At 43.5% G+C, this 14,993-nt stretch overlaps 1 protein-coding gene across 2 annotated transcripts; it reads right to left on the minus strand.

Moving 5' to 3' along the window:
- Positions 1-268: 268 nt before the first annotated feature.
- Positions 269-9,789, minus strand: tbx2b (T-box transcription factor 2b). 2 transcript variants are annotated; one of them, XM_041801717.1, is made up of 7 exons: positions 9,157-9,789; positions 8,091-8,358; positions 6,374-6,520; positions 4,572-4,648; positions 4,233-4,402; positions 2,798-3,381; positions 269-1,915 (listed from the first exon to the last, which is right to left on the minus strand). In XM_041801717.1, exons 1-7 carry the CDS (start codon positions 9,513-9,515, stop codon positions 1,463-1,465), a joined length of 2,058 nt encoding a protein of 685 aa, XP_041657651.1. In that variant the 5' UTR covers positions 9,516-9,789; the 3' UTR covers positions 269-1,462. The 2 variants fall into 2 exon arrangements, with proteins under 2 accessions (XP_041657651.1, XP_041657642.1); XM_041801708.1 differs by having other exon boundaries at positions 6,374-6,526.
- Between the last annotated feature and the right edge of the window lie 5,204 nt (positions 9,790-14,993).

Consider the following 14,993-nt stretch of genomic DNA (forward strand, 5'->3'; position numbering starts at 1 on the left):
GGCCGAAAGAGGGCGCTCTAGCACTATGTGTTCATGCGTGTGCGTGTTGAAACCAAAGATGACTTCATTAAAAACGCTTTATACATTTCAACAGCTGTTCTCTTCAATTACAATATTAAAAAGAGACAATATACGATATAAATAATAAGATATTTTTAAGAATAAGAAAGAAAAGTCTGCATTATTTCAGCACAACGATTTTTTTATTGAAATTGTGAGACAATCAAAAAAAAAAAAAAAAAGAAAAAAAAAAAAAAAGAAACGGACAACCAGCATAAACAAGATACTTTCATCATCTTTAAATATATTTATGAATAGATATGAATGATGCGCCCGTTGAGGAGGAATTGCTTTGAATGTCTCCTTTGTGGAGTGAAATAACCTGAGGTGTTTTTTTCTTTTATTATGAAAGTGGAGCTCTTCCTCCCTCTGTTCCTCTGGATTTGTCGGTGGATGCAGACAAAAACATGGCACACACGTCTTCTAAAAATCAGCGATGCTTCATACACAGTTTGTCAAACCAACAAGCGCTAAATAGCTTTTCATTTACAGTATATGTTCATGAAAAATAGGGGCAACGATGGGAGGAGAGGGAGAAAGAGAAAGGGAGGAAAAAGTAAATTCAAAATATATACACGCTAATATACAGCCTTGAATAAATTAATACCAATTGCATATTCTTGGATCTTAGCTTTATTTACAGAATTGTTTTAATCTTTAATTACATAAATAGTTCAGAAACATTTTTTTTCTGGCATGAAATGATAAGAAGCGGTTCTGTCCTCTTCACCTCCATGCCTTTTTGAAATCATCAGGCCTGGAAACAATGTTTTTGGATGCAGCTTGAGAAGCCATGAGGCATTCAAGGTCTGAAAATGGCTGCTTCAAGTTAAAGTCATCACACACTCTCCTCTGACGCTGATCAGTGTGTGGAGCTGCAGGCAGGTCAGACCGATATCTGGGGCCGATACTGGCTCTCTGTGGTCCAACTCTGATATGATGAATATTTGTCTTAGGAAAGTCCATCAGCCAAACAGGTTGAGTTTTTTCTTTTAAAACTTTCTTTAAAGTATTTTCCTTGTGATATATAATTGCTTAATTGTTGATTTTTCTATGTTGTTTTTATTTTAGAGATGTCTCCCAGAGTTTCTGTGAGGTCAAGCCTGCCTTCAAAAAAGGCCAACCTGGCAACCCTGGGACCCAAGGGACAGTTTTGGTGTATAACGATAGTCCAAAATGACGTCTGAGAGGACTTCAACCCTCAATCTTCAATCATTCAAAAGGTAAATTAAATAAACGGACTCAAGTTCTGTATTTCTGCAGCTTTGTTCCAAAAAACACCAGTTATCGGCCTTCACTGACCCATATCGGCCTCACCCTCGTCCCAGTCTACATAATGTGCTGTACAGGACGTTTGCACTCATTGTCCTCTGCTTTGTCTTCATCCTAAAATCAGTGTTCCTCACTTTGGAGAGTCTGCACTAGGGGACGGTTCCCTTTGACCCTCCAGGCCGCTCACCAGTCTCTGGATGCTCTGCAGTTCATTCACTGAGTCTTTCATGGAGGTTTTGGGGGACGCCGTCCTTCCATTGGATCCTCCAGTCTTATGGTTGCTGCTGATGTGCTCCGGGGCCGGGCTGGTCTCCCTGCTGCCCGGTTTGGAGGATTCAGAGCTGGGGTTGAAGCTGCCCTGCAGGCCGGTGGTGAGCAGGCTGGAGCTCTGTGACAGAGAAACCGGGAGCTGGTAGGGACTGAAGCGGAGCCGGGGCCTGGACGAGCTCAGGAACGGGTTCCTGGAGAGTGGGCTGGAGGTGCTGGTGGCCGGTAGAGCTGAGGCTGAGGCTGCTGCTGCAGCCGCCGCCATGTAGGTGTAGGGATACGGGAAGAGACCGCCGAAGGGAGGCATGGGGATGCCCTGGAAGAGGAAAGAAAAAAGTGTGAGTCATGTAAACATTACATTTCATGTCCAGTCCAAAAATCTAATCAGTGATATTTCTTTTCAAAACAAAGAAAAAGCTTGATTTTAAACACATTTCAACAGAAACAGGACACACATCTAATAAGACAAGTGCAAAATTGTTACTTTAAACACTCCTCCCAAAAGTAAAGATATTTAAATGACTTTCTGTACCACAATAGTATGAATAATAAAATGCAGGGTTATATGTAATGCTTAGCAATCACAATCTAGACAGAAAACATCCTCCAAGTTCACAAAATCTTCTTAATTTTTTGCTTTTGTAAAAAAAAATGTTCCTATATTTTTCTTCTAGGTGTTAAGTTTCATCCTTGCTGGCCTCATGCAAATTTAAAACCAACTTTGAGGACTGTATTTATTGTTAAATCCTTATTTTTAAATGCAGTATTTTAGGGGAAGTTCTGCAGGTTTGCATGAAGAAAGTATTTGCCATTCTTCTTCTTGATTTGGCTTTTTATCAACCATAAATATACAGTTTAAAAACAGGTTTTACAATAGCATATGTGGTCCATCGTATAAATCACATTTAATAAAGTCAACTTAGGTTTTCCGGATGGAACTTAAAGCTGGATGACCAACATGACACCATGCTTTAGGCCACTCTGTTTTAGTGATAAAACACTGAATGTTATACATTTCCTTAACTTTCAAATGTAAAACTCTGATCAGACTGTTTAAAGTGAGTTTTCTTGCTCTAAAAAGTTTAAACTTGACACCTAATCCTGTCTGCACTCTCATGTTTCCATCCCTGCTGACGTCAGCTCAGTGCTACAGGTGTCCAGGCACTAAATCATGCTCTGATTGGCCGATTATTCTTACCTGAGAGGCTAGCATGTGCTGGGACAGATGGAAGGGGAAGGGGTTTGGAGTTCCTCCTGTGCCCTGGGCAGAGAGGCTGCCATTTTCCAAACTGCTTGCTCCAGAGACGGAGGCCAAAAGGTGCCCCATGCCCATGGCTGAAAAGGCTCCAGGGGCCATGGCGAACTGGCCAGGATGAAACAACAGCGGCGATCCGGTGTTCAGAGGGTTAAAGAATTGCTGGCTGTGCAGGCCAGACAGAGCCAGGCTTTGTAAATGGCCTGGGCTGAAGTGCGAGGGGCTCTCGGTCTGGACCATGAGAGGGGAGAAGGCGTCCTTACTGGCACTGATCCCTCCGGCCTCTGAGTCCTTCGCCAATGTGTCTGATGTGTCCTTCCTGCTCCTGCTGTCCGCTTTGTCCTTCTCCAGGTTCCTTATACTGAATATGGAATCGTCCTTCTTTTCTGTGCTGGGTCGGTCCCTCACTCGCTCCTCACACCTGGAGCTGTAGGGGGACACGGGCTCAGGTCCTGGGCTGTTGGATGCAGTGCAGAGCTCATCATGTTGCTCCAGCTCCTGCTCGCTGTCAGTGCATGTTTTATCATCTTAAAAAAAAATAACACCAGAAAAGAGGTGTAAGCAAAGTGACAAAAAAACTCCAAACACACACACATGAATGATCACTAAGCCTGGTGGGAGTCTTAAAATCTGAAAATCCAGCCTGCATGTTTCCCACCATATGCTCACTCATTAGGACATTAACATGTGGCCTGCATTTTAAATGTATGGGTTATTTTTGTCCTTTTTAAAGCAGAATACAAAGATTCATTATTGTTTTAAACTGTTTTAAGCTTCTGTTTTCACAACTAGTAAAATTAATATTCCAGACATAATAAACAGCCCCTTTCAAATTAGCTTAAGGTCTCAATTAATTCAAATTAAGGAAAGTAAGGCGACAGGATCAGAGCTGGAAACAAAAACAAAGATTAACTGGATTTATTTGGGAAAAAGTGGAACAGAATAATGCCCCTAAGTGCTTAATGCTGTATTTATTATAATATAAGTAATAAATCTTCATAATTAAAGCACAAAATGCAGACTGATTATCTGTTTACATACCTCGTTTTAAAATAAAAATTTAAACATGTGAAGTAATGTCTTCTTTAGCACTAGGATCGCTTTCACACAGTTCAAAATGATTATTTTTATAACAAAATATATATATTTCTGCAAGACATGTACTGTTTTTTCTAACATTTCTGCTTATTTCTTCTCCCAATAAGCAGAAATATTTCAGCCAATTAAACACTTTGAAAATAATTAACTAATTACATTGTAATTCCTGGAATTTATATTAAAACATCAACATATCACACAAATGCACTTGCTATCGCCGTGCTAAAACACATGACCATATATGGGCATTTAATTAAAGATATATGACGTCGTCTCTCACCTCGACTAGGCCTGCTGAACCTCAGCGGGCTTGAACCAGCGCCCAGCGGGGAGTGGACGGTGTCTCTGCCGGCTGGGGGCTCACTTGAGGAGGCGTCTGAGTCTGCGCCCTCCCGGTCCCCTTTACACTGGTCCTCATACATCCGCAGCGACGGCATGGTCAGCTGTTTCCTGTCAGCACATTATACATAACATCAATGCTAGTAATAATAATAAGAAGAATAAGAAGAATTAAAGGTCATGGCGTTTTGGTTGTAATAGCATGACACTGCAGGGGAAAAAACGCACGTGCGCGGGCGCACTAGTTTGATTATGAATAATTCCTGCAGGTGTTTGGTACCTTTTCTCTCGCCGTCCGTTCCCCGTGTCTCTGAATCCTTTGGCGAAAGGGTTGTTATCAATCTTCAGCTGCGTTATCTGTACAAAAAAATACAAATTAGGAATAAATACGACATAATCCACCGTTTGAAGTCCATTGTCTACACGTTGTTCATGTTTGGATTAACACAGAGAAACCAGCGTGTTGGACAGGAGCCACAGCAGGCCTCACATTTGCATTATTAATAAAAATGTAATGACGGAGCGTTATTCTCATTGGTCCCTGGAGGGAGATTCTGCCACGAAAAAATTCTCTATGGGGGCCACAGAAGTCTTACTCTCCCCCAGATAAAAAAAAAAAAAAAAGCAGAGGGAGCAATATTTGAACAGATGACGGTCATATCAATTATTAATAATGCGGTTTGGAATCGTTGCGGATGCTTCCCGGTACGTCTACACGAGCAGAGGCCTGCGTGGCTCTTCCACGTGCTTCTCTTCGTCTCCTGGAGGCCCCCGAGTGGCCCCTGAACAGGACGCTCCAGGGCGTGTTGCCATTTGAGCAAGAGAGAGTGTCTCTTAGCATCTGTCCAGTGTGGCTGCAGGGTGACCAGCCTTTTAAATGGCCTCTAATCGATGGCGACTCTTTGCAATAAACTTTTACAACAAGATACCCCCCCTCACAGTCACCCAGACCCCGCTGGACACAAGCTCCAATTAGCTTCATGGAGCAGGAAGATAAAGAGGCAGTAGAGGGGGCTTACATTAATACCATCAGATAAACACATAAACAAAACCTCAATCCTGATATGCTGCCTGCTCATACACACACCAGCCCTCAAAATGTCAATATTAGATTCTAATTTTAGAGCCAAACACAAACCTTGAGTCTGATATGCTACATATAAAAAGATAATATTCTAGTGTGCTCAATATTACACGAACAGAAACTGTGCTTTTTGTCAGGTATAAATACAACTTAATTTCAGTTATAATGGATTTTAGGCAAAAAAGTAAATCTAAATACGTTGGATTATACGCACAAATTCACAACCTTAATTCTTATCATGCAGGATTTTTTTCTCCTCTTTATGATGAACCATTGTGCCAAATTTGCCCCAAATCTCCGATTCTCTTTATTTTGAAAGGGTATGAAACCTCTTTTCAGATGCTGCATTTTGTAGATATATAAAAATAAATCAGTTCAGCTGAGCAGCATCTTTTGCAAATTTACAACTTAAACATTCTCATTTTTTTGCCACGCACAAAAACCCCTATTCAGATATACTCTGCTTGAAAAAAAAATTCCACAAAACCTCAATTAGGAAGCACATAATATTAAAATAACCTTATAAAATCCAACAAAACAGGACAGTTGCCATGATGGAAATGATAGAAAATGATAAAAGTTATTCCAAAAAAATCTGATAATTTTGCCATATTTGTTGCAGCATCAGGACCAAAAATCAGCACCCTCTCCACATTTTTACGCCTAATTTATTCACTTCTGGTCAAGGTAATTGCGCGTTTATAGCGCACGGATTCCTGATAACACACCACCACACAAAAACTTTGGCTTCAAATTTGAATTCGTAGTCAGATATATCAGCTACACCCACAAGTCCAGGCAAAACAGCAATTACAAAAATCAAGTGGGACATGGGAGTCCTCTGCAGGGAAATTAGGCGACCTACAAAATCAGATTAAGTCTTCAGGGGATGGCGGCGGGGGGAGGGGGGGGGGGGGGGACGCATGTAGGGCATTTATTATGCAAAGTATAGCAGCCATATTAGAGGCAGTTGGTCCAGTGTGTTTGCTGTGACTCACCTTGTCGTTCTGGTACGCTGTCACAGCCACGAATTCGGTCTCCGGGAACACGTAGGTCCTAAAGGTGCTGTAAGGGAGCTTGAGGATGTCGTTGGCCCGGACTATGTGGAACCTGGGCTGGTACTTGTGCATGGAGTTCAGGATTGTCTGGACCAACACACGCAAACACACAGAGATTTGGTGTAAATATCACGACTTTTTTTTTGGCTGCTTTCTGCACATGAAACCTCTGCAGAATGAGCGCACAGCACGGATCATCTTTGTTATTGATGCTGTTATAATTACTGTGTGAGAAGACTTGTCTGTAATTAGCGCGAGGCGAAGGGAAAAACCTGACCAGGCCACACATGTTGTCATGAGGAGGCCCAACCACAGCAGAAAATGTGATTTGATGCAGTTTCTATCTTTCATTCATGTCTAATTTACCACCAAGTATGGACACATTACAGGCTGCTGTGGCCGGAGGGCCTGCTGTTTGACATGCGCAGCTTCCATCACTTCATCACCAAACATCACCCCAAAATACAAAAAAAAAAAAAAAAAAAGAAAAAAAAATCTACCTCAAAAAAAAAAAAAAAAAAAAGGAAAACAATGCAGAGAAAACGTCACTAACAGGAGATAAAATCAGAAATAAATCGTGGCAAATAAGCATCACTCGCATGTGTAAACATACAAACAAACGTGCCTGTGCAAATTTAGACTGACATGTAAATGTTGAATTTGTTTCCAGTCGGAAGCACACTTTGCCTGCCAGTCAGATGGACCTTCTCAGACACTTAACATTTGCCCCCATTGTTTTTTTTCAAATTTGAGTCTGCGTTTACGTCACTGATCTGTCTAATAATGTGATATATCTGAAAAAAAAACAGAGGAAATGCTGTGCGTAAAATACGCACAACCCAGAAAATATGCACCCACTGAACCACAAAACAACACAACAACCTTAAACTACATCGTGACTTTTTTACACCACATATTACGCTATGCTACAGCATATGTGATTTATATGAGGTTACAGGTTGTAGAGGGTATTAAACGCGTCTGTGAGCTCCCTTATTTAAGCTCATTTAACGCCATTTCTCTGTAGCCTGATTTGATGATACACCTCCTAATCCTCTTTATAAACACTCAGCTCAGAAACGATATTGGTTTTTTATTCCCAATAAAAAACACTGTTATAAATAAAAAAAAATCATAACGTGGTCTTAGGAAGGCCCTTAGCTGCTGCACGGTTTGGATAGAGTCTGAGAGGAGAAAATGCAGGCTGATAATAATTTGGAGAGCTTCAGGGAAACATAAGCTCAGAGTATGTCAGCGGCGGTGGGAAGTCAAGTGGCGACAAAGTGTCAACAGCTTTGGAAGTAATAACATCCAGCAGCAAAATTTACTCATCTATAAACGCATGTATTATTTATTTTAAGCACCGTTTTACGCACTGATATCTTCCATTGATTTGTCTCAGGAAAAATCTAAGTGGGCACACTTTAATTTCCATTGCTTTAATTTTTTTATACTGAAGTGTGAGTTGAATTTGGTGCGTTTTCCCCTTTTTTTTCACTGGTGTGTTTTTATGATTATTTTGCTGCTACAGTGACCCACTTTGCCCCATATGCTTCATGAAAATTTAATGCCACCTTAAAAAGACATAAAACCAGCCTGCCCCTCACAGAGGCTAACACCCCACACACAGTGTAAATATAAAAGTCTGTCTACTCACAAATCCATGCTTGTCTGAGATGTTGTTGGTCAGCTTAAGTTTATGGAAAGCAACAGGCTTGGCCATCCACTGCTCGCCAGTGGCCGGGCTGTCCGGGTGGATATACATCCTCTTGGGCATCTCTGGGTCGGCCTTGCCCGCGACCATCCAGCGGGAGTTGTGGAACTTGTAGCGGCAGTCGTCCGCCGCCACGATGTCCATCAGCAGGATGTATTTGGCTTTTTTATCGAGCCCGTTTATCCGCACTTTGAAGGGAGGGAACATCCTCCTGCAGACAGACACAAACACAGAGAGGGTCAGCCCAAACAGAAAAACATCATCACGCAACACTTGAATAAACGTGACAAAAAGAGGCCGTGAAGAAAACAAGAGGAAATATTTTAATAGTCACATATTACACGCAATTACGCACGAGCAGCACTGCGAAATCACAGTGTTGGTGTGTGCTGTATGTCTGTGTGTATGTATGTGCTGTCCAAATCGTGCACTACAAAGCTGAGCAGTATATTTATGACGACAGATCTTCACGTCCCAGCTTTTTGAAGTGACAGCCTGTTTATAAAAGCCAGAAGCTCTGCTGCCTCCTCAGAAAGCAGTTTAAGGAGATAAAACCGTGATAAAAGCTCAGAGCACATTTTACCCCCTAAAATATTCCAAATATTTGCTTTGATCAGTCTGGAAATGTGTCAGAAATATTTCTAAATCAACAGAAGGGTTTTAAAAACTATTTATTATGATAAAAACGGAACTACTCTGAGTGTTTACGCAATTATGACGCAGGAACTCCATTTAAAAATCAACAAATATAGTTTATAATGTGAGGTAAACACTGTGACTTCTTGCTTTATTATCTAGTTTAATTTTATATTTTATTATCGGTGGAACAGGCTAATAATCGGAGGTGAAATAGAGACGGTGAGGCTCAGGCCTGACGCACAGGCTGCCGGGTAGAAAAGGGAATAAATCTGTTTTGGTTGCTGAAAAGTCGTCAACTGCGGCTCACTCTCGTCATAAAGAAAGAAAAGACGCACGAGGTTATTTTAAAAAAGGAAGGAGTGATTCCTACCTGCCGGACTTCGTAATAACCATCTCCGTCCCGAGTTTATGAAACTGGTCCCAAAGATCCTTGGCTTCCAGTGTAACTTTGGGGTCGTCGTCTACTTCCTCCTCGGGCTCCAGGCTCTTCATGCTGCGGAGATGAGCCGCCTGATGGTGGCTGAGGGCCGGGTGGAGCCCAGCCTCCGCAGCCCCGGCCAGGCCGTGGTCCGGGATAGGCTTGGTGAGCGCCCCGGGAGGGAGGCTGAGCGCCGGGAAGAAGGAAGGCTGCGCGGCCGCTAGAAAGGCGGACATGGGGAAGTCGGTCGGCCGGTGTGCGTGGAAAGGGTGATAAGCCATTGCAGTCCCTGTAAAAACTGGATCTCTCATCGGTGCATCCACAAAAAGCGAAGTGAAAAAATTGAGATTTTTTTTTTTTTGTAGTAGTATTTCCCCCCAGACCCGGAGCCGGTGGAGCTCCGCGCTCCGCGAGTTCTTGTAAAGCGCTTCAGAGGAGTCCGACGCCGTGCCAGACACACGGCGCGTTATCAGGATGAAGAAAAGAGCCCAGAGTTGTGCCGAGGTGCGGTTCCTTTGGTGCCTTCGCCGATCGTGGAGCTGGAGCGGCGCGTTGTGTGAAGGCTGTGCCCGGCTGCGCTGTGATCCTCACAGTTTCTCTGCTTTAGTCATCCCACACTGACTGAGGAGATGTGGCCCCGCTCACTGCAGATCTGTGACTATCTCACATGTCCTTCCTGCCTCCATCCCCAACACTAATGAACCAAGCCCCTTTGATTGCTGATTTTACGCTTTCTGGACCAATTGTGGGCCCCTATAGGCGTGGTTCTGACAGCTCCGGCCAGACTCTACGAGAGGAGGGAGGGGGGACAAGAAGGTGTCGGAAGCATTAGCAGTAAGAAAACATGTCAACAGAATAAAATATTAACCAATGACAGGAAAGATCGGGAAATCCCACCCCCATTTCCAAGCCAAACACCGGGTCAGCCCTCAGTTGTTGGCCGGTGGAGGCATCACCTCTCTCGGCTTGCGTTTTTAACAATGTCGCCTCCGGAGAACCTGTCCACAGCCTCCCTGTCTAATACTCACCTTCACACAGAGGAGCAGCTTCACTACTGCACGTTCAGCTCCGTCTCTCTGAGCCTCTCAGAGCAGTCAGTCCGCGGATCTCAGCTCCGGCTCCGCATTCCGGACAGATTTGTGTCACAGAGCTGCAGCTCCGCGCGCCCTGCGCTCTCTACAATAACACACTTTTAATTATTCCATGTTATCGGCTGTTTTGACGCTTAGGCTGGATTTGCCTCACTCTAGCTGCGGCTGTGTGAGCTGTACTCCAGCCTCACAGAGAGACATTTATCTGCGCGTTTTCCTGATCGAGCTGACGGAAAGGCAGCAGCAGCAGCCGCAGCGTCATAAAGAGACGAGGCTGGAAAAGACAAACCCAGATGCTGCTGCGTGGAGACAAAAAGAGGAAACCAGATGAGTGATGATGAGTGAATTTTGAGAGAAAATCAGGGTGAGTGCTCACTTCGATATAAACTTTTTGCAAGCAAATAAAAGTTTCTTTTTGGAGACTTTCAGGCGTAGATTCATTTAAAATGAGTCCAAAGGGATAAATGTAGAGAGGGGAGTTTGATTCGTGCAGTTTGTGGTGATTCCTGCTGCATCAGACATGCAGCGATGAGATGATTTAGAGCTCGCTCTCAGGGTGAGGGCAGGCCGGGCTGCACCGAGTAATCTCCGACAGGTTGTATTTTGTCAAACCGGAGGACAGTGCGAGGCTCCTGGAGCCACGGGGGCCCCCACCATCACCACCAGCCCCTCTGCTGTACAAAATTGCAGCTCCTGATGAACTCAGAGTTAAAGAGCCGCGCGGCGCCAGTGGCCACAAGAAGAACAATCTCTTGTCTCTTCGTATTTAGCCTGAAGTCCTGCATGCGCGCGCCCCTCCGGTCCCTCTGCAGAAGCCTTGTGTGCGGCTCTGCTCTGCTCCTCTCTCTCGGTCATGACTCGGTGTCAGATGTGATGTGTTTTTTTCGGGATAAACAGCTGCTCTCTTCGGGGTAGGGAGGACGGTGCTGATGTGGGCCACGGGCGTCACTTCGACAGAAAGCGAAACAAAAAGTGATAATCCTTCTGAATGAGGCTGTCAGAGACAACTGCGCATTTCCTATTAACCCTGCAACTTAGCGGCGTCTTTGCGGCTTCCGCTGACAGCCATACAAAATCCTCAGTGGCCATAAAAAATGTCCTCAACAATATTTACAACCCCCTTTTTAAAACGCTCTACATCCACCTTAAGCCTTCTCTAATTGAGTGCAAAAGACAATAAACAATCAAATCCCTGCCTTAAAGAGACAAACATCCAAGTTATGTATCTTTAAATGACTCAGAACACTCAAAAGATACAGCAGAGTGCGCCTGTGTGACAGATTCAGCATGTTATGTGATTTAAGAGCATGAAATGTTTGCACATCTCCGCTGCGTTACACACTTGTTGCTGGGCGTCCATCACACTGATACAGCCATGCGTAAAGAGTCAGCAGGCCCGGCAGGAGCAGCTACAACACATGAAAACACACCTGAATGACACCAAAAGGAGCAAGAAATACACATTTGATATCTGGCACAGCTTCTTAGAGCATCATGTGTTCAAAAAGTGGAAACATCATCAAAATAATCAGTGAAATGATCAGTGATTGTGTGTTTTTACGCAGCAAGATGTTTGAAATATACCTCACCAATCATTTACTCTAAGTGTATAATCTCCAGGCATGATATTAGTACCGTCAGAGTGACCATGTGCTGTTTGTCTGTCTTGTTTGGAGGCTGAACCCTCAGATTTATGAAATGACAGAGATGCAGAAGCGCACTGAGTCCGGCAGACTTTTTAAAGCTTTACTGAGCAGAAAAGGAAACACATTAACCACATATGGAGGAGGATAACGGTTTTACTGCAGGAATACTCAACTGGATAATTGTATCAACAATACTCTAGCAAATTAGTCCCCATTTATTTGTTCTGTGCCGTCAGTGGTACAGAAATCTCCATTTAAAAGTCATTAAGTCCGGGGAGGAGGACTGCAGCATGAGGAAGGGCCACTGCGCTGACAGATCTACACAGTCTCTGAGCTGCAGATTAATGCAGACAGTAAATAGGCTTCTTCTTTATATGGGTGTCATTTAGGAGGTGGATGAAGCAGGGGTAAAGGGATTGTTTGATCCCCTTGTTCTCTTATTTCAGATAAATTAGGATTCTGGTTGAATTTTTATTATCTTACCCCCCAAAACAAGCCGCTTTAGGCTTAAATTTGAGATGTTAAAGTTGCCATCCATCCTCCAAACTGGGCCAAAAGTGAGTTAACTACTTGCATGACGTGTTTCATACAGTAGGAAGTTGACTAAATCTCCTCTGTGTCCTTGATCCGTCCGCTCTGTACAGAACAATACAACTGCAGATGTGAAAATGTGCGTAAAAGCGCCTTCCGTCGCGCTGATTTGGCCCCTGTGCATGTTAGTGATCCGGCCCAGGGACGCTCTAATTACAACAGAACGGGGCACTTTTTGCGCCATATTCGTCCATAATCGAGTATTGTTTTTTTCCTTCCTCCCCTCGACATTGTTCCTTTCTTCCTTTTATCTCTCCATCTTCTCCTCCCATCTCCCTGCATCATCTCTTCGGCTATATTTAGCGGCTAGACTGAGGCCTTGGCGCCAGACCGTTTAAGACCTGTCAAAGTCCCTCATATTTCCCCTTGTCACATGGAAACCCGGCGACCAGCGGCCCTCTCCTCCTCCTCCTCCTCCTCCCCCCCCTCTTTCTTTGCCTTCTCCTCCTCGTGCAGCTACCAGCAGCCCTCCTCCTTCTCCTTCATCTCCTCCACCTCCTCCTCCTCGGTTCACTCTGCTTAATGAAACATATCAATTCTCACTTTCCGGAGGAGAAAAACGCACACCGAACCGCACTCCCGTGTTATTTGGAACAACACGGTGTAAGAGATGCTTTTTGGGAGCAGACTAATACCTGATGCATCTCAGCTCTTCCATAAAACAAACATTTTCCCCGAACATGACAAACTCAATCATAAACTACAACCACTCACATCCAGCTCTCTTCTAGCCTGTTTTAACCCTCCTGCGCCTCACTGTGTGTGTATGTGTGTGGAAGAGAGAGGGAGGGAGAGAGAGACTGGCAGGTAGACCACCAGGTGGGGGCGCTATAGTGACCCTAGGGAGCCAAAGGAGTGATAGAGCTGTCACACCCACAGGCGTTACAGCAGCAGCCAAAGCTTTGATTCTCACAGAAGCTCAGAGAAGTTTCCTCTCTTTTCTCTACACTGCCTTTTATTTATCTTCCTTTAAAGATCATTTTTAGTTGCTTTAATTAAAGAAAATAGAGCTGAAGAAACCAGAAGATCCATGGGTGGTCCTGAGACGCGCTCTGCGTGCTGCAAAATCAGCCTGGCCACAGGTGACTAAGAGTCAGACGCATGACGCACTGCGTCTGTATATTTATTCATTGATTATAAGGACAACGCGATGCCCCTGAGTGTGGCGCATGCGTCATGATTACGATCACTAACTCTAGTGTTAGATTTTTTTTTCTTTTATCCTCAAGAAGAAAAAAAAATCTCTTTGTTTTCTTCATGGAGATAAATGTTAGAGCCTCACGTACCCACACACCACCCCACTTTTACCGTAAAAAGGATTCTGGGATAGTTTGGTGTTCTTCTTTAAGTGCACGAAATTTTAAATAGAAGAAACGAGACTGCAAAAATCAGCGTCTTACATCAGACTTCTTGAACACCTTTAAAAATGTTGCAGGTGCAGAACCTGATAGGAAAAATCCCGTGCGCAAAATAAGCATCCACTCTCACTTCTTCTCCATTCTACTCTCATTATTACAGTTAAACACCTCTATTTCAGTAAACACATCTGTGCGTCACATCCACGTGCCTTATGTACAGTCATGGTAGCCTACAGGTACACGGAGTAAGAGGATACCCACTTCTCCATCCTCTTAGATGAACGTAATTCAGATGTATGCTACATTTTTCACCCATGGAGAGGACGTGGCCCAGCTCGCTCTGCCTGTAATGACTTGTTATTACCTTCATTATCTGGCTGGTTAAAAACATGAAGATGGGCTAATCAGGGGCAGAAGTAGAGCAGGTCATAGGCTACTTTCTGGACATCTAGTGGCACCGGTGTAACTTTGTGCTTCTTTCTAACAGCTTGGCATGATTTTATAATGATCTTGAAGATAAGCAGCAGAAGCTGAGTGTCAACGTGAACACGCGCAGGTCGTTAACCGTTTGCATTTATTGTTAAATAAAGGGGAATAAATGTGCAGTTGTGCAGGGACCTCCACACCTCTGTGTGCAGAATAGTTACTCATTACAGTGACTGATATTGCTGCAGTAGAGCAGCTTTTTGTATTCTTTTATTTTTGGGGTAATTTTTTTTGTAAGTAATTTTCCTTAAAAATAGTGCATTCGCCTGTGTTATACTTGGCCACATTGTGCATTAATGAGTGAAAAAATAAAACGATAAAAGAAGAGGTCCAAGCTCTTCATCAGTAAGCTGTTTGCCTTACAACCCCGACAGAATGATGCAAATGCACGTTATTTTATTCTGAAGGGTTGTTTTGAACCAAACTTTATAAAACTGACTGTATCCTCCTATTTTTGCACTTTTCGTTTTGTAATGAAAAGGAACGACGCAGTGTCTAAAATAAACTTAAAAAATATTAATATTTTTACTCGAGTGGATTCATTAACCCGAATATTTTACCCCTACTTCAGTAAAAATTAATCAAAATAACTTCACTTTTACTTGAGTGTATTTTTT

Source organism: Cheilinus undulatus, linkage group 2, assembly GCF_018320785.1.
Source record: "Cheilinus undulatus linkage group 2, ASM1832078v1, whole genome shotgun sequence".
NCBI classification, from domain to species: Eukaryota; Metazoa; Chordata; class Actinopteri; order Labriformes; family Labridae; genus Cheilinus; species Cheilinus undulatus.

Coding starts and splice junctions, on each gene's coding strand:
- tbx2b (XM_041801708.1), bottom strand. CDS start 9,515: ATGAGAGATCCAGTTTTTACAGGGACTGCAATGGCTTATCACCCTTTC. Junction 8,359..9,156: donor GTTATTACGAAGTCCGGCAG/GTAGGAATCACT, acceptor GTCTGTCTGCAG/GAGGATGTTCCCTCCCTTCA. Junction 6,527..8,090: donor TCTCAGACAAGCATGGATTT/GTGAGTAGACAG, acceptor TTGCGTGTGTTG/GTCCAGACAATCCTGAACTC.